A 26376-nucleotide genomic window follows, 5' to 3' on the forward strand; every position below is an offset into this window, starting at 1 on the left:
ATGTTTCCACTTCCATATTTGTAAAGAGCTCCGAGTCTTTGCAGCTTACGAGACTCCTGGTGGAGCTGCAAAACGTATCAAACCGCAGATTTAATGGTAATTTCCACATGCGCAAAATTGCAAAAGATTGCTTGGACTCAGCATTCAGTTGACCAGCACATTTCAGCTGGCAGAATCTGTTTGATATTATTTGTGAAGAGTTGGATGGACTTTCACTCTATTTTATATCCTCTACACCTGATATAGACACAAGAGAACAAGATGGGTCAGCAAGATTAGAGAACAGTGAGGGAATTGTTGGTAAATCACAATCCTTATTTGAAATTTCATAAATAATGGCACATCATCTCTCATCTCCACAGATTCGAGACAGAACGCCAAATATTAATATTCCTCCGTCCAGTCAGAAGAAACCTGCCCTTAAATTACAAGACGACATGAAATCTGAATCTACCAGCAGTATGAATTATTCTGGACAAACAAGAACACTGAATAAGTGACATGTTCAAACAGCAACTGTGTAAGCATGTTTTGGTTTCACTTTATTTTTGGTCACTTCAGCCTGCTGAAATATTCGTCCCTGTTTTGGGTCGACAAAGAAAAAATCTCTGAGCAGGTTTCCCCAGGCACTCGTTTTTTTTTTTTTGTCTTCACAGTTTGTTTGTTTGTTTAGTGCATGTAGTTGTGTGATTGACACTGTTTGGCATAAAAACTGACATCCTGTCTATAAATATTAGCTTATATTACATATATGAACCATGTTTAGGTTTCTCTTCCAACAGTTTATCATTTTGTGAGCCTTTAAGTCCAGACTGGTCCCATCATCTATGACGGCATAACAGGCCCATTGTACATAAAAAACAATTGTAAGCTCAGAAATTTAGAGGTTAATCTCAGCAAATTGCTAGAAGGAAAAATGGAGCAAATTTTTAGATTACTCTAAGAAATTTTATAGAGAAAAAAAAACAATCTTTCAAAAGTCTAATTCTTTTCAAACAAGTCCATCATTCCCCCGCAAAAAAAATTTCTGAGATTAATTTCAAGATTTGAGATTGTACTCAAAATCTCAAACAAGTTTCCTGCGAGCAACTCTCTTGAGTTTAGTCTCAACATTTCAGAGTTTCTTGGCGGAAAGTGACTTGCGGATGACGCCGCCGTGCATCATCCGCTGCATCAACCAGCTGACAATTGTTTTATTTAGCAAATATTGCCTGAGAAAGCCTACAAAAATGGCTGCTACGCTTATTCACTGGAGCTCGACGCGTCCGGATTCTCCTTCTTGATGCTCTTATCAGAGTCTGTTATTTCTGCTTCTGAATCCTTAGCAGAAAGCTCCTTCTCCAGGCTGTCACCGTCCTCTCTGTGGTCCTCCTCCTCTTCCTCCTCCTCCTCCTCCTCTCTGCCGTCACTCAGGCAGGTTTTGCTTCTGTCTCCTCGCCTCCTGCTCAGGCCGTTCCTGGCCAGGCTCCTCCTGACGGTGGACGGGTCCACCAGGGTCCCGCTCGTCACCGCCAGCTCGGAGGTGATGTCGCTGCTGGACATCTTCTCGTTCTGCAGGCAGATGAGCCGGATGTGCCGCTCGTCGGCTCCGCTCAGCTTGCGCGGCCGGCCGCTGCGCCGCCGGTCCTCCACGGTGCCCGTCCTCCGGTGCTTCTGCAGCAGAGCCTGGATGGCGCTCTTGGAGACGCCCGTCTGCCGGGCGATCTTCGCCTGAGACAGGCCCTGCTGGCTGAGGCTCACCACCTGCAGCCGGGTCTCTATGCTCACTTTGCCCATAGAGCTGAAAGTCTCACCTCCTCTTAACAGGAACGGGCCCGGTTCGTGGTCCAAACGGGCCGCGGTTTCTGCCCCATTCGAGAGGCGCTAAAACACCACGGACCCACAAAAAGGAAAGTGCAAACGATAAGCAGGCATAGTAGAGAAGCGGGGCGCTTTTATGGGGGAACTAGTGTGTGAAAAGGGAGCTGTGAAGCACACATGGGCAGCTGTTGTTTTAGAAAGCAGGAAAAAAACAAAAACATGTCGAATTCCTGTTGGAAATGACTTCATCGCTTCTTCTCTGGCAGATCAGACGCAGCGCTTTGTCGCCAACCAGCGGTCAGGAGGACGAACGTCAAACATCATGGAAGCAGAAAAAAAATGGTTTGCGTTTCTTTTTTTTAAACAAAGGAAAATCTGAGAAGTGTTGCGTGCTTTTCTATTCAACCCTCTATTCTTCAATACTTAAAAAAGCCTTTCTCTGTGACTGTAGCTCTGTAGTTACCCGCTGGTGGGTCAGTCTGGATGGAGAGCATCTGTGACTCAGATTCTCAGCTGGATTTAAGTCTGAACTTTTACTGGACCATGATAAGATACATTCTTATAATTCTGGACATGAGCTGTTTGAGCTTTCAAAGTTGCTGGGTATCTCTTGAACATCCAAACCAGTTTGCATTCTCCTGGAGGTGACTGTTTGGGTCAGCTATGAACCCATAATTATGGAATCTAAAACTGTTTAGAGATTGCTAAAAAAAACAAAACTAAAAAAACAACCCTCTCCCAATGTGTATATCTGCAACTCTCCGCTGGTCTTCACTCAGTTTGTTGGACCGCTGTCAGAAGACCAGCAGTATGAATTACTGCTGGTTCAGAGTACTGGCCAACCCTACTAGTTCTGTCAAACAAACCCTTTTCATGTTGTTAAAGAAAAAAGTACCAGACGCAGTCAGCCAAAACCACTTACCAGACCTTAGCAGGCATTGGTCCTGTCCAGTTAGAAGACATCCTAGAACATTCAGAGACTTGGATGGATATGGGATCCTGTATGTACAAGTTAAATCTTTTGCAAATTGCAGATAATCTGCAAATGTACAATAATCAAACATGTGCACCTAACTCATGTTCTTAAAAATAATTGAACTTGTACTTTTCTTTTATTTACCTCTCTCAAAAGGTAAATAAATAAGTGAGTAAGGACACACGACTGTTGGGTCTCTTTTCCTTAAATAAACGGACATCGCTTCTCATTCTCCTCTTCTAAAATGGGAAATGTTTGAATCTTTCCTCCTATTAATATTAACTCTTTAATTGTGTTTCCCTTTTTCTCAGGGTTTTGAGAAAAAAAAAAACATCTCCAAGTGAATACTAACTGCTAATACTGACACTATTATTTCTTAAACCTGAAACGCCTTATGTGAATAAGCAGCTTGGTCAGGAAGAATGATCAACTTTCTGTGTCCTTACTTTAAAATGAACCTTGAAAAATTACATTCAGATTCCTTTGTTATCACATGCAGAGAAAAAGACACATTATTGAAACGTAACTTGTTTTCAGCTGGAGCAGTGAAAATAAATCAACATGCGCTTTGCATGTATATAAGGTGCAAGTCAAACATTTCTCATCTTGCTGCTGGCGAGCCGCGCTACTCCTGTTCAAATTCCTCATCAGTCTGCAGGCCTGAAGATAATACCCTGATTCCAGATGTTTGACAAAGACAACTACAAAGTCCAACTGTGGCTAGTGTGATCCTTTAAACATTTAATTTAAACAGAATGTTCAAATCTGGCTAGCTTCCCGATTCCCGCTGAAGAAAAGCCATGATGCAGCCACCTCAGTTTCCATTCAGTTTATTTAATAAAACATTTTGAAAACAATTTATTCAAATTCTATTTCACAATTATATAATAATTTATTATGGTCTGTCACATATCCCAACGAAATACATTGAAGTTTATGGTTGTAACATAAGTTGGGATTGTTCGTTGGGAATACAAAGTGACACACGATTCATTTCAAGTTTATGCCTATAATATCATCATTTCATATGACCTTAGAAAGAAACATAAATGGTGCCTTTATAGATTTATTCTTCCCTTGTCAGAAAATTCACCTTCATCACAACAAACATGGACACTTTTTTCAGAACAAAAACATCAAACTATTTATACAAAGACTTTTGTTCTTTGGCTTTTCCAGCAGCTTGTTATCGAAGAATGAAACCCAGATCCAACAAATGAGTATCAATCTGTGGTACAATTTGTTGTGTCTGTAATATTTCTTTCCACAAACCTTTGTATATATGAAACAAAATAAAACATTGTGCTACTGAAAATAAAAATAAGAGCCCACAAAAGTCCCCTCTCTTCCAGGCTTTAGAAATATCCAGTTGAAAATGCTCCGTTTAAGTAAAATCACCTTTCAGGCCAACATCTGACGGAGACTCTGTCCACATCTCATTCACGGCCATCCATCCCTGATTTGCTCTCCTGATGATTGCTTCATAGACAAGCAATAACGTTAGAAACATCAACAGATAAATCATATTTTGTCTTCATCTCTCTGTCAAACACAAAGAGAGCTCAGAGTAAGCTCTTCTCAACACGCAGGTCTCCACGTTCCCCCCTCCCGCCTCTCTTTATGACACGCCGTTACAATCCCTTTGACTCTGAGCCAGTTCTAAAGCTCGTATACAAAGCGCTGACAAGCTTCACTTCCTCATGCATCGGATCCTTACCGACAGAGAGCGGCGGCGGACGCAGGAGTTTCACCAGCCTCTTGGGGAACTCCCCGCAGAACAGGAGGTAGATGCAGGGATTGGCGCAGCTGTTCAGGCTGGCCATTAGCATCAGGATGGTGAAAATCGCATCTGCAGGAGCAGAACTAAAAACATTTAATGCGTTTGCACTGAAATCTCATGAAAATGTACAAGCGTTGTAGCTTCCTGTATTAATTTGCTCAGGAGAAAATTAATGTGCGGCTTAAAGTTTGCAGGCCTGCCGCTCCGCAGAGGATGCATGACCTCTGACACTGAAAGGAGATGCCAAAACTTTACATCCATAATTAAATTTAAAGAAAAATGTAAAGAATTTATAATGATTAAAAATTTGTAACGGTATCTCATGTTCAATCAAAAAACAACAACTAATGATTGTACAGGTAAAATCATTTATCCTTCCATTTTATCAACAGCGAAGCAATTGGATAAATTAAGTACAAAAGCAGAATATATCACACTTACAGCTGAGCAATATTTCTTAAAATATACAAGTGAAATCAGTTCCAGCTGATAAAATTGTGTTTTTCAAAAGTAATGATTTATGTCTGCATGTAAAAAGGTTACAGGAGCACGTAACCTTTACTGGAAAATGTGAACTATCTTGTCCAGTTAATATTGTTGCATAAATATGTTCCTCAGATCTGTTTATTCTTTTTGTTTGTTTTCTAGATGGATTATCAATAATGTAGCTGCAAACTAAACAATATATAAAATTCCCTGCTCTATTAAGTCTTCATTGAAATACAGGACTCTGGACTTTATTCTCTTACAAATAATGAGAATGTAAGTTTTATGACCAGTTAAAATTGTTGCAATTCCACAATAAGTTAAAAAACATAAGTAACAGAATAATTTAACATAAAAAGGAGTGTATAAATTGTTGTTCGTCATTAAAACCATATGTGTTTACTTAAGAATCTAATTTATTGTTCTATAGTTCTTTGTTGCAACAAAAGATGATTCATTTGTTAAGCTGAAAACGGATTTGTTGTCCCTGACATTTAACTCCGATTAAAGAGAAAAGCTTATTTCACTGCAGCTGAAAATAAGTACGGTTTTGGTTTTATTCATATTATTAATTTTAGACATTTTCTGTCAATTGTATAATTGTTTTGTTTTTTTATTTTTTTAAACTTAATTTTATTTTCTGTTTCTACCTGTGGCGTTGTGTTTGTTATGAAGCACTTTGATCAGCTGAGGTTGTTGTAAATGTGCTAAAAATATTAACTTGGTCAGTTTTGTCATGTCAGAGTTACTGGGTGGGGCTAACAATGGAGAAGATTGATCTCCAGTCAAGCAGGTTAACCAATTAGAGGTTAACTATTTCAGTAAATATAATGAAATAATAATTCTTTTAACACACAATGAAATCAAATAATTGTCCTATGTCATTGTTTATGTATTTGACTTTTTTTTAATCATTTTTGTTTGATATGGTGCATTATATGCATATAAACTTTAGATCTCTTTTTCATTTAACAATCACTGCATTAAATTAAAGTTATTTTAATGATGAAATCTGCATGTGTTCTTTGGTATTTCTGCAGTAACTTACTCTCTTTAGGCGCGTCTGCGTCCCAGGCGGACCACAGCTGGACGGTGAAGAAGGGAGCCCAGCAGAAGATGTACACCAACACAATGACCACGGTCATCTTCAGCGTCTTCACCCGGGCTTTGGACATGCCGGCCGCGCCGCTGGCTCTCGCCGGCAGCGGCGCCCCGACGCTCACTCCCTGCCTGTGGGTCTTTCTGGACAGGTTGGTCTGAATGGCTCTGCAGATGCGCACCTGGCAAACGACAACCGTGGAAACCGGCAGGATGAAAATGACCAGAGTTGTCCAGGTGATGTAGGTCTGCAGCCCCCAGGGCTGGATGAACTCCGCCCAGCAGTCGAACACACCGGGCGCGACCTCCACTTGGGAGAAGATGAAAACTTGCGGCAAGCTGCCCACGACAGAAACCCCCCACGCCACGCACACGGGGACGTTCAGTCTTGAGCGCGCCCGCTGAAACTTCACCATCGGGTTGCAGATGGCCTGGTATCTGTCCACCGTCATCACCACGATCATGTAGGTGGAGGAAAACATGCCCAGCACCTGCAGGTACTTCACCAGGCGGCACACCAGGTCGGGTCCCACGAACCGGTCCGTGATGTCCCACATGAGCTGCGGGCACACCTGGAAAAACGCGACCACCAGGTCCGCCAGGCACAGGTGGAAGACGAAGACGCGCATCCTGGACATCTGCTTGCGCTGCCGCCAGAGGAGCAGCAGCAGGGCGGTGTTGAAGAAGGCGGCGGTCACGAAGATCGCACCGAGCAGCGCGATCTCCACGCGGGCCAGACTCTCGTCCCGCGGGAGGTCGTGCGCATCCACGAAGTCGCTCTCATTTAGCGGACGCATTTTAACTTTAAACTCGGACACAGAGCGTCTGGAATTGAAATAGTGTGTTTATATATAAAATCTGCTTAATTAAAAGAAAGAAGAAAAAAAAACACGCATGTAAAGTTTGCAATCGCTGCAGAAGTTGAAGTCTTGTTTCAGTCTCTAGTGCTGCGCCCCCTGTTTTTATACTGGAGATCAAACTGGGTGGAGCTCACAAACATTGCTGAGGGTTTGGTTATTAGGTCAGCAGATGATCGATAAGATAGACAGATTACAGACTGATACATATGGAACCGTTTCCATGAAAACAAACTCAGCATGTAGATTTGGCCAAATGCCACAATGAGGAAGCTAAGTATATCATTTCCAGTGCTTGCTTTGGATTTTTGATCAAATGGGACAGTTCAACCTAGCTTTAAGGCACATGTGTCAAACTCAAGACCCGGGGGCCAAATCCGGCCCGCCAAAGCTTTTTATGTGGCCCTCCACAGATTAGACTAAACACTAAGTGTGATTAAATATTATATTATCAATCATATCAATGCAGTTTTTGTTTGTTTACTGCCAATTTATATCAATAAATCCCTCCAGTTTCTTGAGAATTTAGTTGATGTATAATTATAGTCCATGATTTATACAGCGAGTAAATAAACAGTCACATTTTATTATTAGTTCCTGAAGGGACTGAAAAGATCTTCAATAATATTATGTAATTTTAAGAACTCATTGACATACTAACCGTTTGTGAACAGGTTTTATCAACATATTCTGGCACAACCGGCCCTTTAAGAGCCTTCATGATCTTGATTTGGCCCAAAACGAAAATGAGTTTGACACACCTGCTTTAAGGTGTTATATACAACCAGTAAGTCAAATATCAAATATTGATGGGTAAAATGTTCAACCTAATGTGAGAGTTAGCAAACTATAAAGCATATGTAATTCATAAACTGATGTGACAACAATAATATTTGAAAAGGATTATTAGACTTTGTCAGTTCAAGATGGGAATAAGGACCAAAAAAATCTGAAAACTTAATACAGTTTCTCAATAAAGAATTACCATACTTTTCCAAATGTGGAAAATGACAGAAGCCAATTTAATACTTCCCCAGAATTTTTGAGACTGAGTAGAAATTCTGTAAAACAGACAATAAATTCTGTTATTTTGGTAATCTCCAAAATAAACATATTCTACTCATCTTGGAGGTTAGCATGAGGTTATGTGAGGTTAGGTTAAATGTTTCAGAAAAATAAAATCACAAAACACACAAACACATTGTAGAAAACAATCATTTCTAAAGTTCAGCTGCATTGTAATTTTTTTTCCCAAGTGCTACCTGCAAGTATCACATACAACATTTTGGTCGTTTCTTTAGCCATGAAAACTTCTTCACTTTGGACGGCTACTGTCCAGAGTCTGTTTTCAGCTCAATGATAGCCGTTCCCCACCGGCTGCCTCTCTCTGAAGATATGAACCAGGTTCATATTTTCGGTCCAAGCCTGTTTGGCCTCTGAAATAACCTTGATCGCCTCATAATTGATCAACTCCCACACTTCTTTGAGCTTATTATATAAGAATGTGACTGGCTTTTGTGCTCCTTTGCGAAGCCCCCCGGATCAGGTGCATCCAGAGAGCTCCTCACCACTAAAACTAACGAAAGGACAAAGCTAAGTGTACATCTCAGATTTAAACTTCTAACAGACAACCATATTCATAAGGTCACCTTTCCTTCACTACCTCATTCTTTCATGAGAGATCTTGTGTTAGCAGCGATCCTACCACCAGTAAGTGCTTCAGGCAAATACGCCACTCCCAACAGCATTGTGGGACGCTTGGCAGTGTCATCCACATAACGTCAGGAAACATGTTGACGGCAGTTCATGTATCAGCAGTCAAGGTCAGAGTCTCCATCTTCTATGTGAGCCTTGATCTTGGACATCTGGCCCTCGTATCTCTGTATCACCATGTCCTTCAGAGTCTGTTTGGATGGAAGAGTGTATGTGGGATCAAGCAACGCCACAAACTCCTTGAAGCCACAGTCATCAACAATGGAAAAAGGCTGCGAATCCTTCACTAGCATGTTCACAAGAGCCTCGTCTAGCTCTCGCTTCCGGTCCCCTAAGAGACAAAAAAGAAGACAAGCAGATAAAAAAGAAAAGCCATAACATTGTGAAGCAGAAGCATATTGTGTATCTGTTTTTTTTTGTCAACGATGTTAAAAGTATGAGAGATTTATGCTACCTTTATTTGCCTTCCCGTGGTTAACCACAGTTCCATGCTTCGCAGTGTAATGCCTAATCATGGAGGAAGTACTTCCGTGATATTTCAACTCAGCTGAACACACCAAACATTGGACCTGCATGTAAAAAGGCACCTTAAATCTAAAAAGTTATAACCTGATGGGTTCATAAGCCAAACCTGGGTATCAATGCATGACTCAATCACTCCACAAGACAGAAGTAGTAATAGAAAAGTATGCAGTTCAAATTTCTCATGATTTCTTGTTGATTTGTGTCACAGCATAAACAGTTAGCGAGTTGCTTGCATAAGTGGGTGATTAACAGGCTTCTGCAGCTCTTGATGGCATGCAGAGGAGGCCATGCAATCGTTTGAATTAGGTGGTCTGGAACAGAAACACATTTAAAATATGCATGGCAGTGGTCCCTGAGGACCAGAACTGACCTAATGACAACTCAAGCACATTTGTGGCTAGTTTCCCAACTGCAACATTACAGCCATTTTATAACTGCTGTAATGTTGGGGCAGATAGTGCGACCACCAGTAACTGTTTTTGGAGCTCCTCAGAGCTCACACGTTATTTGCATTGGTAATTTTTATTGCAAAACATCAAAGTTCATCCTTTCTCTGCTTACTCAATAACTAACAACATATTTACTTGTCATGTTCCAGTTAAAAGCTATTTACAAGCACAAATGATAAGGACAAATCATATTTTATTTACACTACTCCCTTTGTGGTTTTCATAATGAAGCACAAATCATATTTTAATTATGGTACTCCATTTATGTATGTATTAAAAGTTATTTGTCAGAAATTATTTGAAATAGGTCCTTTCCAAAACAATCGAAAGACTGGTTATGAGTTATATTTTGTACTTTTGGTATTTTATGGGTTTTATGTCTCTAAATATAACAATATATTAAAAAATTAACAAACCCAGTAACTCAGACAGACCAAAATATAAAGTTATGTTATTTTTTGTATTTCATAGACCAAAATGGAAATAATTTATATAAATTACATAATTACAAAATAAGAAAATAAGAAGAAATATTTTTCCAAATCAATTTCTTCAAACCTATAAAACTTTAACTAAATCTGCAGATGTGTATATATCTGGTAATTTTTTGGTTAAAACAAACTTGTTTTTGTATTCAATGAAGTTACTCAGTAAAGAACTCAGACATTTTACTCAAGTAAAAGTAAAACTACAGCATATTAGAAATACTGCTAAATATATTTGTCCCAAAAAGTTACTCAAGTAAATGTAACTGAGTAAATGTAATTAGTTACTTCCCAACTCTGCCTGTTAACTATCAAAGAGCCAGCACACCTACCTTGTCAGGCTTGACCAGCTTAAAGTATTCCCACATATCAGAGCGACCTTTCTTCCTGGGTTGACCCCCACTGTCAAGCAACGGTAATGAGTCCACAATGGAAGAAGGTTGCGAGTCTTTCACCAGCATCTTCACAAGAGCCTTGTCTACATCTGGCTTCTGATCGCCTTCGATAAATAAAGACATGCACAAATAAAAAGATAATGAATAAAAGGAAAATGTAAAACGGGTCTGTGGTTTATCAACAATCATTAAAAGATTCCCTCTACCTTGGTTTGTGTGGCCGTGGTTAACTGTGGCTCCATGCAGGGTAGAGAAGTGCCTAATCATGGATGAAGTATTCCCGTGATACTTCAACTCACCTAAGCACAACGAGCACTGGACCTGTAGAGACACAATTTGTAAATCAAATTTTTTGAGTCTAAAAGGTTGTACTGTAATGGTGATACTAGTCTAATACATCAATAATAGGCTTGTAGCTTACTATACTTAAGTTAACTTAAGTTAATTTCTGCAAACCACAGTCAACACAGAGATAAATTAGAGGAGAGCACGACTCAAAAATAAGGTAAACAAGATGCAGATGCATTTCGAATGTGTTACCTGGGTGCCTGTGCATAATACTGCGGCTAAATGGACAAAGTCATGATTTATGCTCTGATTTATTCAGTGAGGAGGCATTTATCTGAGAACAGGAGCTTTGAGACCTATCAAACCAGCACCCTATTAAATGTGCTGAGCCCAGCCACTCTACAAGTCACCACAGTGACCAATAAAAAAGGTTCGGATTTTAATTTGCCAGCAATCAGATAGGCATGGTAATTGCTGCACCCGTTTTAACCAGCATAGTTACTGTGATGCGCAAAGGCAACTCTGTCACTAGAGTATGTCTCACTTTTCTGCACATAATCAGTAGAATAGAGTAGAAATACCTTTTATTGTCCCACAGTGGGTAAATTCAATTGCACCAGCAGAGTCAAGACATGTAGATTTACGTAAAACATCCAAAACTATTGTATGTATATGTACATATGAAAGATATGAGATTGAAAACAATATAAATACATGCTACTGGTCAGTATAACAACAAAAATATACAGTGTAGTTATCAGAAGTAGAAATATTGTACTCACAATCCAAGAGGTGTGCAAATAAGTAAGGTGACTATTTTTAAAACATAAAATATGTTGTTTAATTTGCATTAAAAAAGAGAGACTGTTTAAAATACACTACATCAGAGCAAAAAAGCAGATGTGTGATGACACACATCTGTCACTGAAGGAGATCTCCAGTTCAGCAACAGCTGTTGTAGTGCAAAATAATAATAATAATTATTATTATTATTATCATTATTATTATTATAATACAAGAAGAAGAAGAGTTATATGGCTCTTTGTCGAAGTTCCATAAATAAAGATTTCACAAATCACATGTTCAGTTTTACATATTCTGCTTTTAGTTCAGAATTAGCCGGTTGAAGTTTGAGGGGTTTAGCTGTCGTTATGGAGCAGGAGCAGTTCCACTGTGGGACAGATGCCCACAGCATCTGAAATCACCCTTTATTGAAGTTTCACAAATCACATACATGGTTTCAGACATTCTGTAATCAATGCAGAATGATTTAAACCGGGTTTAAAATGTCTTAAATGTTTTAGTTACTAACTAAAGCAGTTCAAAGATGCTCAAGGTCGTGAAACATGAGGTGGAATCACCCTTTAATGGTTTTCTCAATGGGAAGCTGTTCCTATTGCTATATTACCAATAAAAGAGGAAAGCACACCTACCTTATCAGGAGCGATCAGTTTAAAGTGTGCCCACATGTCAGAACGACCTCTCTTCCTGGATGACTCCATGTTCTCACTCAACAGCAAAAGTGCACAAAAAATATGCCTACAAAATATGAATCGTTTCCAGCTGAGATTAGGTGTCAGGGCCGCTGTTTGGGGTTCGAAACATTGTGTCGAAGCTTCAGAAGCGGACAGCCATAGCATTGTTGTGGTTCTTTCTCTGCACGACGCACTGCACGTACGAGAGACACGTTTTGGGACGTCCGTGGCTTTCTAACCAATCAGAACACTGTGTTGTATTGCGTCTCTTCCGGAAAAGGAAAAATAAACAGCGCAGCGGAGCTAAAGGAGCTAGGTGCAGGTTTTCTTCACAATTTATCTGAACTTAGTTGCGTCTTAAGTTTAACTAGCAAACTGAACTGGAAAAAGAGCAGTTGTTGCTTAATTGTTGATGTTACATCGAAAGAAAGGGGCCTGTTTGAGTTAGCTCGTCTCTTGTTAGCCGCTCAGCTAATCTCGCTGCATTTTGGAGTCGGTGCTCAGGACTAATGCCTCAGGAGGGAGAGGAATCTCTTCCCCCGGTTCGCTCTCTGAGCAGCGGGATTCCTGTTAATGTTGTCTTCTGTAATCGCACCAGCCGTGTTGTCCGGCCGCTGTGGATAAACTACGAAGGCAAACCAACGAGTTACGCCGACATGCAGCCATTCTCGGGACGGAGAATGACAACCTATGTCGGTGAGTGAATGAGCGAACTGAAATCTATCACTTAATCAATTAATCAGAAAAGGAATATGTTCTGAAATGAGGAATATTTCTTTTAGCAATAACAGCTGTTTTTCCTCTCTCTGTTGTTTCTCGATTTGAAGTGAATCGCATTTATTTACAGTGCAAAAATAGCATACAGCTGGGCCAAGGCTGCATCTCATTTCACTTCATGTCTGGCATTGACTTAAATTTCTGTACAACCTCGTCTTATTCTTGCATATTAATTCATTTGTTGTGCTTAAAAAGCTCAGATTGTTTTCAAATTGCTTTCTTTAAGGCAAAAAGTGATTCAGCTTAAACTGACTTTGTGTGGTAAAAGTTAAGTGCCCCACCATGTAGAGTTAAGAAATCACACCAGTATGTGTAGGAAGGACAATATGAAGTTGACAAAATGTCAAACAAAATTGCTGTAATCTGCTAAAAAGGAAAAGAATACAAGACATCTAGAGAAAAAGTGTGTGAAGTCATCAAGAATAACAGGTAAACATGGAAATATTCATCAATGAATCTTAAATAAATGTTGCTTTTATTTATAGTTGTCCTTTCATATATCTTGAAAGTCAAGTTTGTTACAATAGAATACGTTTTCAATTTAAAAGTAGTGACAGGAAATATTGTCCTTTGAAACAGACATTTAGTTTACTTTCTTTTGCAAGGATAAATTTAAAGTTAAATAATTAATTTAAGTTACATCTGGTTTGTGATGGATTATTGACCTTGTGTGAGCAAACTAAGCATGTGGCGATGTATCAAATGAGTCGAAGAATTCAGACAGTTTTTGTTAAAAAAAAATCTCTTTGAGTGTATCTTCACAGAAAACCTTAATCATTCCTACAGAAGAACGTGGCTGAGATGGCCCGATTTAGCCTTAGCTGTAATTTGCTTTGCTGAACATGAGTTCCTGCTGGTCTTGGAGCAGCGGGCTGAGATGTTATCATCTGTGCCAGAAAATCTCTCTCCTTCTGAGGCTGTGATCATGTGAGCAGATCTGTAAACATGATGCACACGAGTCAGGAAAAAGGTTTCAACACCCAGATCTCTGTTGTTGCAGTGGGAGGAAGCCACTGCTGCAGCAAGATGTTTCAGACCTAAAGAGATTCATAAAACTCAGATAACTGGCAGAGAGGAAAAGTCTTGTAGTGACGCTCCAGGTGGATGGTCAAAATTTTTTTGTCATAAATGTTATTGTGAAATAATGTGTTATTATGCTGTATTTGTTTTTTTAAGGGCACCCTTGGATCTTCAGAGATGCAGCCTCTGATGAAGCTTTAAAAGTCAACTGCAAAGAGATGTTTGTTCCCAAACCATCCGGTGATGAGGTAATTCATGTTAACATCACTTTATCAGGTAAGACTCTTAAAGATATTTAAGATACCTATATACTGCAACATTTATTGTCAAATTTATAGAGGAATAAGTTTAGTTATATTTTTCCTGGGGCTCTAATGATGTTTTTTATTAAATTAGTTGTGCATAAAACGTTAAATTAGATTTCTTTTCAGCATCAACACTGTGGCCAGCCCAGTTTGTTTTAAACTTCCTGGAAATCATCGTTCAAGTTCTTAAAAGAAATGGATGGATTTAACATGGGACCAATGGGAGGATTTAATATGGTTTAATTTAATATGTCCCATGTAAAATCTTCCCATTTACCAAGATTTCTAATCAAACAAATAATTACTAGGTTAGTATTTATGCACTAAAGTGTACAGTTAGGGCCAGAAATATTTGGACAGTGACACAGGTTTTGTTATTTTAGCTGTTGACAAAAATATGTTCAGAAATACAATTTATATATAGTATGGGCTGAAAGTGCACACTCCCAGCTGCAATATGAGAGTTTCCACATCCAAATCGGAGAAAGGGTTTAGGAATCATAGCTCTGTAATGCAGAGCCTCCTCTTTTTCAAGGGACCAAAAGTAATTGGACAATGGACTCTAAAGGCTGCAAGTAACTCAAAAGGCCTTTCCCTCGTTAACCTGTAATCAAGTAAGTAGCTAAAAGGTCTGGGGTTGTTTCCAGGTGTGTGGTTTTGCATTTGGAAGCTGTTGCTGTGACCAGACAACATGCGGTCAAAGGAGCTCTCAATTGACGTGAAGCAGAACATCCTGAGGCTTAAAAAAAGGAAAAAATCCATCAGAGAGAGACATGCTTGGAGTAGCAAAATCAACAGTCTGGTACATTCTGAGGAAAAAGGAATTGACTGGTGAGCTTGGGAACTCAAAAAGGCCTGGGCGTCCACGGAAGACAACGGTGGTGGATTATTACCGCATACTTCCTTTGGTGAAGAAGACCCGTTCACAACATCAACTGAGGTCCAGAACACTCTCAGGAAGTAGGTGTATCTGTCTCTAAGTCAACAGTAAAGAGAAGACTCATGAAAGCAAATACAAAGGGTTCACATGTAGATGCAAACCATTCATCAATTCCAAAAATAGACAGGCCAGAGTTAAATTTTCCCAAAAACACCTCAAGAAGCCAGCCCAGTTCTGGAAAAGTATTCTATGGACAGATGAGACAAAGATCAACCTGTACCAGAATGATGGGAAGAAAAAAGTTTGGAGAAGAAAGGGAACGGCACATGATCCAAGGCACACCACATCCTCTGTAAAACATGGTGGAGGCAACGTGATGGCATGGGCATGCATGGCTTTCAATGGCACTGGGTCACTTGTGTTTATTGATGACATAACAGCAGACAAGTAGCCGGATGAATTCTGAAGTGTACCGGGATATACTGTCAGCCCAGATTCAGCCAAATGCTGCAAAGTTGATCGGACGGCGCTTCACAGTACAGATGGATAATGACCCCAAGCATACAGCCAAAGCTACCCAGAGTTCATGAGAGCAAAAAGGTGGAATATTCTGCAATGGCCAAGTCAATCACCAGATCTTAACCCAATTGAGCATGCATTTCACTTGCTCAAATCCAGACTTCAGACGGAAAGACCCACTAACAAGCAAGACCTGAAGGCTGCGGCTGTAAAGGCCTGGCAAAGCATTAAGAAGGAGGAAACCCAGCGTTTGGTGATGTCCATGGGTTCCAGACTTAAGGCAGTGATTGCCTCCAAAGGATTCGCAACAAAATATTGACAAAAACTTTTTTGTTTGGGTTATGTTTATATGTCCAATTACTTTTGAGCTCCTAAAATGTGGAGTGTTTGTAAACAATGTGTACAATTCCTACATTTTCTATCACATATTTTTGTTCAACCCTTTAAATTAAACGTTACAATCTGCACTTGAATTCTGTTGTAGAGGTTTCATTTCAAATCCAATGCGGTGGCATGCAGAGCCCAACTCACAAAAATTGTGTTACTGTCCAAATATTTCTGGCCCTAACTGTATATCCCTAATATTTCTATGATTTGTAAAATGCTTAAAAGTACAACAAAGTGCATATTTTTAATTCATGCATTATAGACTGCATATGGTGTTCATTCTTAACCATTTCTGTCTTACTGATCTATGCACCTGATGATACTGTATAAATAAATCTGTAGTAAAAGGCATTAATGTGATAAAAGCAACACTTCTCTTATTGTCTGTTTCTCACCAGTTGACAGTCTGAAGGATCGAGCTCTTTGTGCTGTGCGACGTCTGGTGCGACCAGAGGACTACAGGAAGCTGGAAATCGCACGATGCCTTCACGAGGATCTGGAAAATCCACCCAACCATCAGAAAGATCTCCAGAATATTAATCGGCGGGTAGAGCAGCATCTACTGGGGGGAGAAAACTGAGGGGCCTCAGTAAAGCGGTGCTCTCTCAAAGACACTAAAGACTGCCAGAGGAGTCCTCGCTGTTGATTTGCTGTAAAGGAGACTCACTTTGACGTTATGTCTCATTTGTCATATTTACCCAGCAGATTTAGCCAAAATGTCTCCTTCAGGAGATAAAAATAAATGTAGCCTTCAATTAGAGGGTTTTGTTATGAATGTGAAAAGCTGTATTAGGACCAACATATGGGCTTGAATTGAGTATAAATGAATTTTAAAAAACTATATTCAACTTTTGTGAATTCTTACCTTTCAGATTAACAACAAAATCTGAGGATTTTTGTTAGACCTTTTCTCGCTGCTAACTTAACATCAGAGAAAACAAAGATGAATTCATCAAGTCTTTAATTAAATGTTGCAACATGAACTTTTCTTTGCCTTCCCACCCAGCAATCTGTTGCCTTGTTCTGAATTTACCTGTAGCCACTTTACCTGAACTACTTGTTTTGAGAATTAATAAATATAATATATATTTGTTCCTGCTTGAAATTATTTTTGAAATGCAGTGCAGCTGCATTCCATTTTGCTCAGCCTTTAAATCACCAATTTAGGGAAATTTAGAAACTGCTTTTATAGTGGATAAATCAAGCTAATGGTGAATCCTATTAAAAACTCCATGCACTGTGATAAAACTAGCAGTCTGTTTCAAATGAGACGTTAGCATTTCTGGTAAAAATGTTCAAACATCCCTCGGTAATTATGCAATTGGTTTCAGGAAATAAAAGAACTTTTCTCAACTCCCAATAATATGTATCCAGTGAGAAAATTCATGATCAGTTCAAATTTGATAGTTTTTTTTTTAACTCTTCAAGTTATAAAAATTGTTCAAATGAATATAACATTCAGAGCAAAAATGAGTATAAGTAAACCTCTGACCAGACTTTTTACAAGATGATGGTTAGACTGGCCAACAACGTCCCAATCGGTGAGGTTGGCTCCAGCTTTCTCATCAGAGGCACCACAGGCAGGCTTGTTGCTAAGCAGTGTGGTAACACAACACAGGCCTGAGTGTGCAAGCCAGGTGCAAGGAATTGTGGGGATCATGCATTCAGAAGGAGGAGAAAAGAAAAAAAACATGGGACTTGAGTCGTTTCAGGCGAGAACCGTGAGTCTGCTGTTGCTGACGAGAGTGTGTTCCTTTTTTCATCATCAGCAAGACATTTAGGGCCCAGGAGGCACCTGGTCACATTCTCACATGGAGAAAAATGCGTAAAAATTTAAGGAGTCCTTTTACGATACTGTGTTTTGTTTACCAGAAGACAGAAGTGATAAAAAGCAGGAACTCCAGCCAAATGTGAACAAGACAGTCAGCATGCTGCCTCCTCTTAGTCTGCAGATACACATATTGTTTCCTCCACAAAGCGAGGACACAGTAGGTATTACATCAAAGCTGGTGTCGCATTCCTACTGTGGTGAATGTTTTCCCCACCACTGCTGAGCCCGTGTCTTTTTCATTAGATAAACGAAGGTCCATCATTTCACCCCAAAACATGCCTCAGGACAGGACTGTTTTCAACGGTCGAGCCAGGAGAAACCTCTACTACTGGCTTGTTAAAGAGGAGAAAATCTCAACATGTAAAACTGGATTCAGGCTTTGACTGAAAGACAAGAAGAATATCTAGCAGCTTGGTGCAACCCTCTGAATGGCAGCAGTGAGATCGAGACACTAAATCTCTTTTCACAGCCGCTCCTGTTTCTCAAATAAACTTTTGTGTAATTTTTTGGAAGTCTGAAGTTTGATCTCAAAAATAATTAATATTTAAGAAAAGGTTTACCCTGAGATATTTGTTCTGCTTAGATTTTATGCATTAAATCTGTCAATCATCAAAGATCCATTATCTTGAGTGAGTGAGTGATTGCAAATTAAAAATTTTAGACATAAAACAAAAAAATAATAATTTTAAACATGTTTTTTTTATTCCCTTATCTAGGCAAATGGCTTCATACAAACACCCCTGGAAAATACCTGAAATGTAAAAAATTAAAATAAATAAAATAAAGGAAAAGCGCACCCTGACATACACTTTAGTCCTCCTTCCATTTGTTTTATTTCAATAAAGGCCAATGCTCCTCATTTTGAACTAGACCAGATGAATAAAACATGTCTGTCAGCTTCAGTTGTGACAAAGACTAAAAAGTCAGTTTTTACCCACTTCTTACCACCTTCTAAAAGAAATAAAATGTGTACTTTTCTTTTCGCATGTGTTGCAAAGTCTTTATTCTTTTAAATATATTTTTATATAATAATGTTGTTAATAATAAAAAATGTTTATAATGCGTGATAGATACATCAATTTCTTGTCTCACATCTGCTTGCAGGTCCGTGAAGTAAACCTTGGAACAAACAACAGTACACATGCATAAACTCATATGGGAGATGTAGATTAGGCACTAAATGGAGAAAGAAAGTTATTTAATGAAATGATCTGCAATCAATCTGTAAAAATGCAGCTGTTCTGTGAAAGCTGAACAGCTACCAGAAGTAGTGGAAAGGTTTATAGTAATGTTAGCTTAAAACAGTATGTCACAGGGAGCTGTTCAGTCCATCATCTGAAAGTGGAAATCTAACAAAACATGCCCGTTTATTTAATTTCAGAAATGTTCAATCTTGTCAATGTTCGGGGAACATTGACAAGAGAAGGAACAGGTCTGTGGTAACTAAGGAGAAGGTTCATATTCACTGTTCAGGTAGGAAATTCTGTCAAAGTAACAATGTTAAGTTGTCACTTAACAAATCTTGCATTTACAGAAGAGTAAAAAAAAAAAACAATTCCTGACTGACTTAACTGGTTATGATCTTACTTTGTTTTGCTTAAAAATAATAAAATATCTGTTTTCATACTTGAAAAATTTCATCTGAAGTGAACAATAAATTTTACTTTTAAAGTACCATACCGATTGTATTATGTCTTAATTAAATATAAACTGCCATTTTATAGATTGAAGAAAACAGAAAAAAAGAATGAACAAAGTCTCATGGATGCACGTGTTCTCGCGAGATTTGATTACTTGATTACGTATGCGGGTTCAAACGAGGCCTTTTTGTTAAAAATTGTCTCCGTGTAGGGGTTCGTTTTAAATAAGTTTTTCGAGTAAATACGACATCTAAAGTTTCTCTTCCTTTTACGAAGTTTTCATTTTGCTCTAATTGTGTAGTCTAGATGGCAGCGAACCGGTAGGAAATCCGCCAACGTTCGTTGACCTCCCGCCCAGTTCAAATCATTTCTGTCGCTTCGAAGAGGTAATGAAACTCATCGTTTCCAAATGGAGCCAAATTCACAAAGTGTGTCTTTATCGCTTCATTTGAGAGTGCGTGATAATTGAGTCTTAACCTGCAGTAGTAATGGGGAAATTCCGGTCGTTTTTTTTTAGCTCGAACCCTGAAGCGGTTGAGGAAGTTTGCTCAAAATGAAGGCGCCAATTCGCCATCGAAATCCCGTTTTCATTGCTCCGAGGCTTCAACATGCAACTTTAATTTGGCTTCGGATTCTAGGTTTTGATTCGGGGAAACTGCTAAAGGGCGGTTTATCCTCATTTTTCATGTATCTATTCAGAACCTACTTGATTTGCTTCAGTTTAAAAGCTACCCGAACAGTCTTATTTTCAAAGTATAGTTGTTTCTGAGCTGGACCAGGTCTAATATGCTCCAGATCCTGAAAAAAAAGCAAAAAAAAAAGTCCATTTGTTAGTCTTTCTCAGATCAAATAAAAGTTTCACAAGTTACAAACCGGGTTTTAGATATTCATCTAATGCTGTAGAATAATATTGTGCGATTTTAAGCTTAACTATTGTAGATCAGATTAAAGACGCACATGTGTGAAAAAGAGCATGGGTGTCAATCAACTCCACTATGTGCAGCAAAATTTTTTTGTTTGTGCTGCTTTGGCTTTGAAGATATTAATGAAATGTTAAAGGTCAAAAGGTCAACCAGCCCCCCCACTTTTATCAAATCAAACTAAATTGGTGTCAAATATTTGTGCTATGTTTACATTTGCGCTATGTATCAGCACAAACATAGCTGAGTTGATTGACACCTATTGTGTCTGATTTGAAGAGGTTTGGGGGCTGGTTGACCTTCAATGACCTCTAGAAACATTTCTTAATATCTTTAAAATTATAGCGGCTCAAACGAAAAAATTTTGCTGCACAAACGCTTGTCACCAATTTTGTCTGATTTCAAGAACTGAACTGAACTTCACTCAGGTTATCTGAGCCATCTTTAATCTTAAAATATGTGGTTACTCTTTTTTTAAAATTTTTTTTAATGGAATCAAAAGTTCTTCCAATGTGCCTCCAATTCATTTGAGATTGCTAAGGGTTCCTGAATATTTTAAAAAGTCTTTTTGAACGTGAAGTTCAAAGCTCTGTTCCTCTTTGTTTAGGATCTGCTGTATGACATGGACAGCTCCAGAAAGAAGGTGTCCTTCCAGTGGATACAGACATCTGCCACGCTACCCAGAGAAGCCGGTCAGAGCAACTCCACCTCTAATACTCCTTCTGACCGTAGTAAGCCAGGCCATGGAGAGTCAGGTGCTTTCCCCCTCAGTGACTCTCCAGGGTCAGAGCGCCTTGGAGCTCTGAGTCTGGACACACCCAAGAGAAAAGCAGAGGCGCTCTGTGAAAGTGCGCCATCTGCAGGCAAAGCCAAGCTGAGAAAACGCTCCAGGAAAAATTCAGAGACTTTTAAAACTATTAAGGTAATTATTCACTGCTGTGTTGTACTTGACTTTTAATTGTGATCGTTTGGTTTTGGATGTTTGGGTTTGCGTTTCTAATAAAGAAGATGAGATTGATTTAAGCCTGACTACAAAGACAAAACAAACTCGTTTTATTTTTATTTTGCTCAGAGTCCACCTTCAGGAAAAATACACCAGCAAGATGAATCTCCAGCAAGTCAACATGTTTTGCCAACTTCACATCATTCTTTCATCTTGAAGAAGAAAGAGAGGACACCGGAGGAGGGGTCAAAGGCTATCTGCCGGATGGCGTTGATAGCAGCTATTGGCAAGACGAGAACCAGTCTTAGCTCAACCAGAGTCCCCAGCCCCACTGCCGAGAGTGACTCTTTACCCCTGGAATCTGTTCCTGCACAGACTGCAGGGCAAAGTGCTGAGCCTTCTGGCAGCTATGTGGATAGAATCGGCTTTGTGAGGAGTCCCGGCGAGTACGGGGATGTCGGGTCCCTCGATGAGGATCACACCACTCCTTGTCGGGTGTTTGAGGACACACCATCGCAAAGTTACAGCCCAGAGTCAAAAACGTATTCAAGGGTAAGTCTGCTGTTTCCAAGAAACCTGTCTTATCTTTTTGAATAACAAATAACTATGCAGTGGTGTATTAGCTCAGTTTTTTACTTTGTAGTTGAATAACATCACATTGTCAAATTATTTACAGCTAGGGCTGAAGGGTTAATCAGATGAACTGTGATTAGTCAGGTCCTACAACAATCGTCACCTAATTTAAAACTTGATTAATTTTTAACTGGAACACACCGACTTAAAAAAGGCAATTTATTGAAAGAACAACAAACCGAGAGCAGCAATTAAAACATATATATGTTCTACTCAAAACTCATCAAATCCTTAGATTTGGCTTCACCTGGGTCAAACTCCATAAAATCTTTCACAAAGCCCAGGTTTATGGGATCCAGGCTGATATTGAAATATATTTTCTCACCTGAGCTGTGCAGCTGCTCCAGTGTCGTCCCCAACGAGTTGTTCCAACACTTACAATCCAAATAAAATAAATGAAGGTTTGTGGCTGTAACTTGACTAAATGTGAAAACTCAAGAACTCGTCAATTCAAAATGTGATAGATTTGATCTAATTTGTGAGAGTTTCATGAAGAAGTGACACCAGTGTTTTATTTGATCCAGCAACTGTTTGTTCTGGAGACCACCCCCCCGGGGAAATTCTTTGTTTCTGAAGATGAGGCTGAAGTTGAAGACAGCAGACCGCCAGTCCCTCAGTTGGAGTTTATTTCAGACTCTGGTTTTCCCACGCAACAGAACAGCCTGCAGAATTGGATCGCTTTAACTTCAACGTCTTTGGCTTCTTCTTCACTGTCTGTCGAAAACACTGGAAGTGTGCAGACAGCTGCAGACGACACACAGTCATGTTTATTGCCAGAGAAGAGGACAGTTTATATTTCTTTCAAGCAGCCAGAACAACCTGACTTGGAGCCTCTAAATCCTTTCAGAGCTGAACTCCAGAATTGCCCATCATCTGTCAATTCATCAGATCCATTTTCTTTGCCGCTATGTTCTACTGAAAGAGTATCTAACCTCTCCGTGACCTCTGCAGCACCACGGAGACAAAGTGACTGTTTCTCTTCTATGCGTTTCCCTCCATTATCCAAATCGGACAGCTCCACATCCGTCAGAAGGTTATCCTTGGGGGCTGACCCTCTGTGGACCAACTACCCTGACCGCAACGTCCAGGCTGGCTTCATCGACACACATTGTCATCTGGACATGCTCTACGGAAAGCTGGGCTTCAGAGGGACGTTTGGTCGCTTCAGGCGGACCTACAGCAGCAGCTTCAGTCCCGAGTTTCAAGGCTGCATTACAGACTTCTGCAACCCGCACATCATGGTGAAGGAGGCCCTGTGGGAAGGTTTGCTTTCTGAGGACATGGTGTGGGGGGCATTTGGCTGCCACCCGCATTTCGCCAAAGGCTACTCAAACACTCAGGAAAACAACATACTAATGGCAATGAGGCATCCAAAAGCAGTGGCGTTTGGTGAAATGGGCCTGGATTATTCCCACAAAAACTCTACTGACTCTTCAAGGCAAAAACAAGTAAGCTCTAAGTTACGTTCTCCGCAGCAAAACAGTTGTTTCCCCAAACTTGTGTTAAATCGTGTAGATCAGCTTCTCTAATGTGCAGAACGACTCTTCTCTGGAAAGGTGTTTGAGCGTCAGCTGCGTTTGGCCGTGGCCATGCAGAAACCTCTGGTAATCCACTGCCGGGACGCAGATGACGACCTGCTGGAGATCATGAAGAAGTGTGTGCCGAGAGATTACAAGATTCACAGGTGAGGAAGCCTCCTTAAATTCACTCTATATTTTAGATATTATTTTGTTTCTGAATCTGTTCGTCAATTACCATTTATTTCCTTTCCACTTTTATTTCACTAATTTTGCTAGAGTGAATTTTAGCAAAGAAGTTCTAAGATAAGAAGGCGTAAGCCATAGCAGTTTAATCTAGTTTCTTAAAAAAAAAAAAACTTAAAAAAAAAAAAAAACAGGATCAGAGACATTGTCTCCACCTTTCAGTCATGTCAACCTATATCAGGTGTGGAGATAAGAGACAGTGAAAGTCCATCTAACTGGAGAAGTACTACTAGAAAGTGGGAAGAGTTGTGATTCTGTTCATCTCTAGTGAGTATAGTAGCGAGTATTTACTGATTTCCTGCATGAAGTGAACAACGGACGTTTCTGGACTTTTAAATGGTAGAGCTAGGTTGTCCAAACTGTTCTTACAACCTGTTGGTCTGATTATAAATGTTCAAGACTTGACATTTCTTGTAATGATTTCGCTAAATTCCTTTAATCTAGTATTCCTTAAAATATTAAAAGTTTGCACATTTCAGCTGTAAAATCTGAAGAACTGCTCTGAATTTGAATGTGTCTCCATGTGCATTTGACATGAGAAATCTCTTAAACACGCTTGTGTTTTCCAGACACTGTTTCACAAACAGTTATTCTGTGATCGAGCCTTTCCTGACAGAGTTCCCCAACCTGTATGTGGGCTTCACAGCTCTGATCACCTACACAAGGGCCCGGGAAGCCCGAGACGCAGTTCGCCAGGTCCCTCTGGACCGTATCGTCCTGGAGACGGATGCACCGTATTTTCTGCCAAGACAGGTATGTCTACGCTGAGAATTAAGGAGTCTGAAAAATAAAAAGGAACATTTACGATCCGTACTTTCAGACATTTCTGTTGCTAATTTCAGCGCTTTGTGTTGAGGATTGACTCTCTGGCTCTCAATTTGGGTTTAGCTTTTCATTTGCAGATTTAGCATCACATGAGTTCTTTTTTTTTTCTGCTGTTCCTTATGAGGAGAGAAGGTACACAGCTGTTAAGTGAAGAAATGCTGGATGAAAAACTTTAAGGTTGGAAGAAAATGTTAAGTATAGCAAAGTTAAGCTACCTTTAATGTAAACTGATAGAGCCGGGTCTTCCTGAACCACGTCTGCGTGAGATGTCAGACAGAAATTCAGACAGAAATTCATGCAAACCTGTATATAGCGATGAAAAATGCAGGTTAGAATGGTAATTGTAACATTTCTAATGATTTTGTAACATCGTATTTAAAGAAAACTAAAACGATATGAGCTATCCAAATTATTAAAAACTCAAATGTGGCGGCGTCTCCTCCTTGGAGAGCAAAGCAACAGGCACAAAATGCTAAATGATCCGGTTTTATCTTTGTATCTCTACAAGGAAAGCTTCTTACAGCTGTTCTGTCCTCACTGCACAGCCTCAAGCTAACAAATTTCTGACATTTTTAAGTCACACACCTGAAACAAATGGCTAAATTGGCTCCTTACCATGCAGGCAGGCTATACAGGGCACCACAGCGAGTTTTGTTGATGTGCTGTGATGGATTTACACACTATCCCCCCACAATGCAGAGGTTCTCCTGCACCAGTCGCTCTTGATTTCACTGTTACCGTTTCCATCTGCTTGGTTCTTCGTTCCCACAGGTTAGCAAAGATGTGTGCCGGTTTTCTCACCCAGGAATGGGTATCCATACGCTACATGAGCTGAGCTGGCTCAAGGGGGAAGATGAGGCCACAGTGCTCAGCACCATCCGAAACAACACTGCTCTGCTTTACGGCATTTGACTCTTCCACAGGTCAACACTTTAAAAAACCAAGAAAAAAACGGTATGGTCAATCCTCAATGAAACACCCTGCACTGATTTTTGTTTTAAAGTTATCAATCCAACAAGCTCACATGTTTGAGTTTGAAGAAGCAATTTTTCATTATTATTATAATTTTTTTTAAAGTGAAATACTCACTTTTGGATCTTGTGAATGATAAATGTTTTAAGAAAAAAGAGAAACGCATGAGACACTGAATGTGCCTCACCTGGTTGCATTTTATGTCATTGTTTGCACGAATTAATTGAAAAGCAGTTTCAAGTTTTATTTTTTTCTATGGAGCCGAATATTATTTGTTCTAATGTGTCTGCATGTTCATGTCGTCCGCTTGCTGTGCAGTGTAGTTTGGTTTAATGTGGTAGAGATGCATTAAAAGCCTTTAAGAGTGATTCAGTTCTCAGGCGTGTTTTCTCTTGACTTAGTCATGAGCGAGCGTGTGATGAAGCAAGAACGTTCGGAGTTAAGCATGAGCGAAGATGGAGGCGCCTGTATGGACATCCATTAGTCTGCTTTTAAAACCTCCTCCTCTTCATCCCACACAGTTGGTCCTAAGTGCTTTTTGTTTTGAACACGATTAGTCATGTCTGATTCTTCTACCAATGTTGGATGCGTAAGAGAAATTCATGTTGACTGGTGGTTTTGTCTGACTTTTTAT

At 39.6% G+C, this 26376-nt stretch overlaps 4 protein-coding genes across 5 annotated transcripts; 2 read left to right on the forward strand and 2 right to left on the reverse strand.

Moving 5' to 3' along the window:
* Positions 1–3590: 3590 nt before the first annotated feature.
* On the reverse strand, positions 3591–6937 carry LOC129358384 (vasopressin V1b receptor-like). Of its 2 annotated transcripts, XM_055027395.1 has the most exons (3): positions 6091–6937; positions 4494–4625; positions 3591–4255 (listed from the first exon to the last, which is right to left on the reverse strand). In XM_055027395.1, exons 1-3 carry the CDS (start codon positions 6935–6937, stop codon positions 4161–4163), a joined length of 1074 nt encoding a protein of 357 aa, XP_054883370.1. In that variant the 3' UTR covers positions 3591–4160. The 2 variants fall into 2 exon arrangements, with proteins under 2 accessions (XP_054883370.1, XP_054883371.1); XM_055027396.1 differs by lacking the exon at positions 3591–4255 and having other exon boundaries at positions 4503–4639.
* A 58-nt stretch (positions 6938–6995) lies between these two features.
* Positions 6996–12493, reverse strand: LOC129358385 (uncharacterized). Its single transcript, XM_055027397.1, has 5 exons — positions 12286–12493; positions 10771–10885; positions 10502–10668; positions 9165–9279; positions 6996–9041 (listed from the first exon to the last, which is right to left on the reverse strand). Exons 1-5 carry the CDS (start codon positions 12490–12492, stop codon positions 8809–8811), a joined length of 837 nt encoding a protein of 278 aa, XP_054883372.1. The 5' UTR covers position 12493; the 3' UTR covers positions 6996–8808.
* A 101-nt stretch (positions 12494–12594) lies between these two features.
* Positions 12595–17306, forward strand: vhl (von Hippel-Lindau tumor suppressor). The gene is made up of 3 exons (XM_055027398.1): positions 12595–13023; positions 14281–14400; positions 16614–17306. Exons 1-3 carry the CDS (start codon positions 12837–12839, stop codon positions 16793–16795), a joined length of 489 nt encoding a protein of 162 aa, XP_054883373.1. The 5' UTR covers positions 12595–12836; the 3' UTR covers positions 16796–17306.
* A 2552-nt stretch (positions 17307–19858) lies between these two features.
* Positions 19859–26099, forward strand: tatdn2 (TatD DNase domain containing 2). Its single transcript, XM_055022076.1, has 8 exons — positions 19859–19899; positions 19988–20072; positions 21214–21528; positions 21679–22101; positions 22707–23630; positions 23739–23866; positions 24515–24698; positions 25542–26099. The coding sequence occupies exons 3-8, from the start codon at positions 21229–21231 to the stop codon at positions 25680–25682; spliced, it is 2100 nt and encodes a 699-aa protein (XP_054878051.1). The 5' UTR covers positions 19859–19899; positions 19988–20072; positions 21214–21228; the 3' UTR covers positions 25683–26099.
* Positions 26100–26376: the final 277 nt, after the last annotated feature.

The sequence above is a fragment of the Poeciliopsis prolifica genome, unplaced genomic scaffold (genome assembly GCF_027474105.1).
Source record: "Poeciliopsis prolifica strain line A6 unplaced genomic scaffold, Auburn_PproV2 SCAFFOLD003, whole genome shotgun sequence".
NCBI lineage: Eukaryota > Metazoa > Chordata > Actinopteri > Cyprinodontiformes > Poeciliidae > Poeciliopsis > Poeciliopsis prolifica.

What these genes read in the sequence shown, in the direction of transcription:
- LOC129358384 (XM_055027395.1), bottom strand. Translation starts at nt 6,937, where the DNA reads ATGCGTCCGCTAAATGAGAGCGACTTCGTGGATGCGCACGACCTCCCG. An exon ending in CGCAGACGCGCCTAAAGAGA is followed by an intron (nt 4,626 to 6,090) that starts GTAAGTTACTGC and finishes CTGCTCCTGCAG; the next exon opens with ATGCGATTTTCACCATCCTG. An exon ending in TCCGCCGCCGCTCTCTGTCG is followed by an intron (nt 4,256 to 4,493) that starts GTAAGGATCCGA and finishes TTGTCTATGAAG; the next exon opens with CAATCATCAGGAGAGCAAAT.
- LOC129358385 (XM_055027397.1), bottom strand. Translation starts at nt 12,492, where the DNA reads ATGCTATGGCTGTCCGCTTCTGAAGCTTCGACACAATGTTTCGAACCC. An exon ending in AACTGATCGCTCCTGATAAG is followed by an intron (nt 10,886 to 12,285) that starts GTAGGTGTGCTT and finishes GTGTCTCTACAG; the next exon opens with GTCCAGTGCTCGTTGTGCTT. An exon ending in AGCTGGTCAAGCCTGACAAG is followed by an intron (nt 9,280 to 10,501) that starts GTAGGTGTGCTG and finishes TTTTACATGCAG; the next exon opens with GTCCAATGTTTGGTGTGTTC.
- vhl (XM_055027398.1), top strand. Translation starts at nt 12,837, where the DNA reads ATGCCTCAGGAGGGAGAGGAATCTCTTCCCCCGGTTCGCTCTCTGAGC. An exon ending in GAGAATGACAACCTATGTCG is followed by an intron (nt 13,024 to 14,280) that starts GTGAGTGAATGA and finishes TGTTTTTTTAAG; the next exon opens with GGCACCCTTGGATCTTCAGA. An exon ending in TGTTAACATCACTTTATCAG is followed by an intron (nt 14,401 to 16,613) that starts GTAAGACTCTTA and finishes GTTTCTCACCAG; the next exon opens with TTGACAGTCTGAAGGATCGA.
- tatdn2 (XM_055022076.1), top strand. Translation starts at nt 21,229, where the DNA reads ATGGACAGCTCCAGAAAGAAGGTGTCCTTCCAGTGGATACAGACATCT. An exon ending in ACTCTTCAAGGCAAAAACAA is followed by an intron (nt 23,631 to 23,738) that starts GTAAGCTCTAAG and finishes TTCTCTGGAAAG; the next exon opens with GTGTTTGAGCGTCAGCTGCG. An exon ending in CGTATTTTCTGCCAAGACAG is followed by an intron (nt 24,699 to 25,541) that starts GTATGTCTACGC and finishes TCGTTCCCACAG; the next exon opens with GTTAGCAAAGATGTGTGCCG.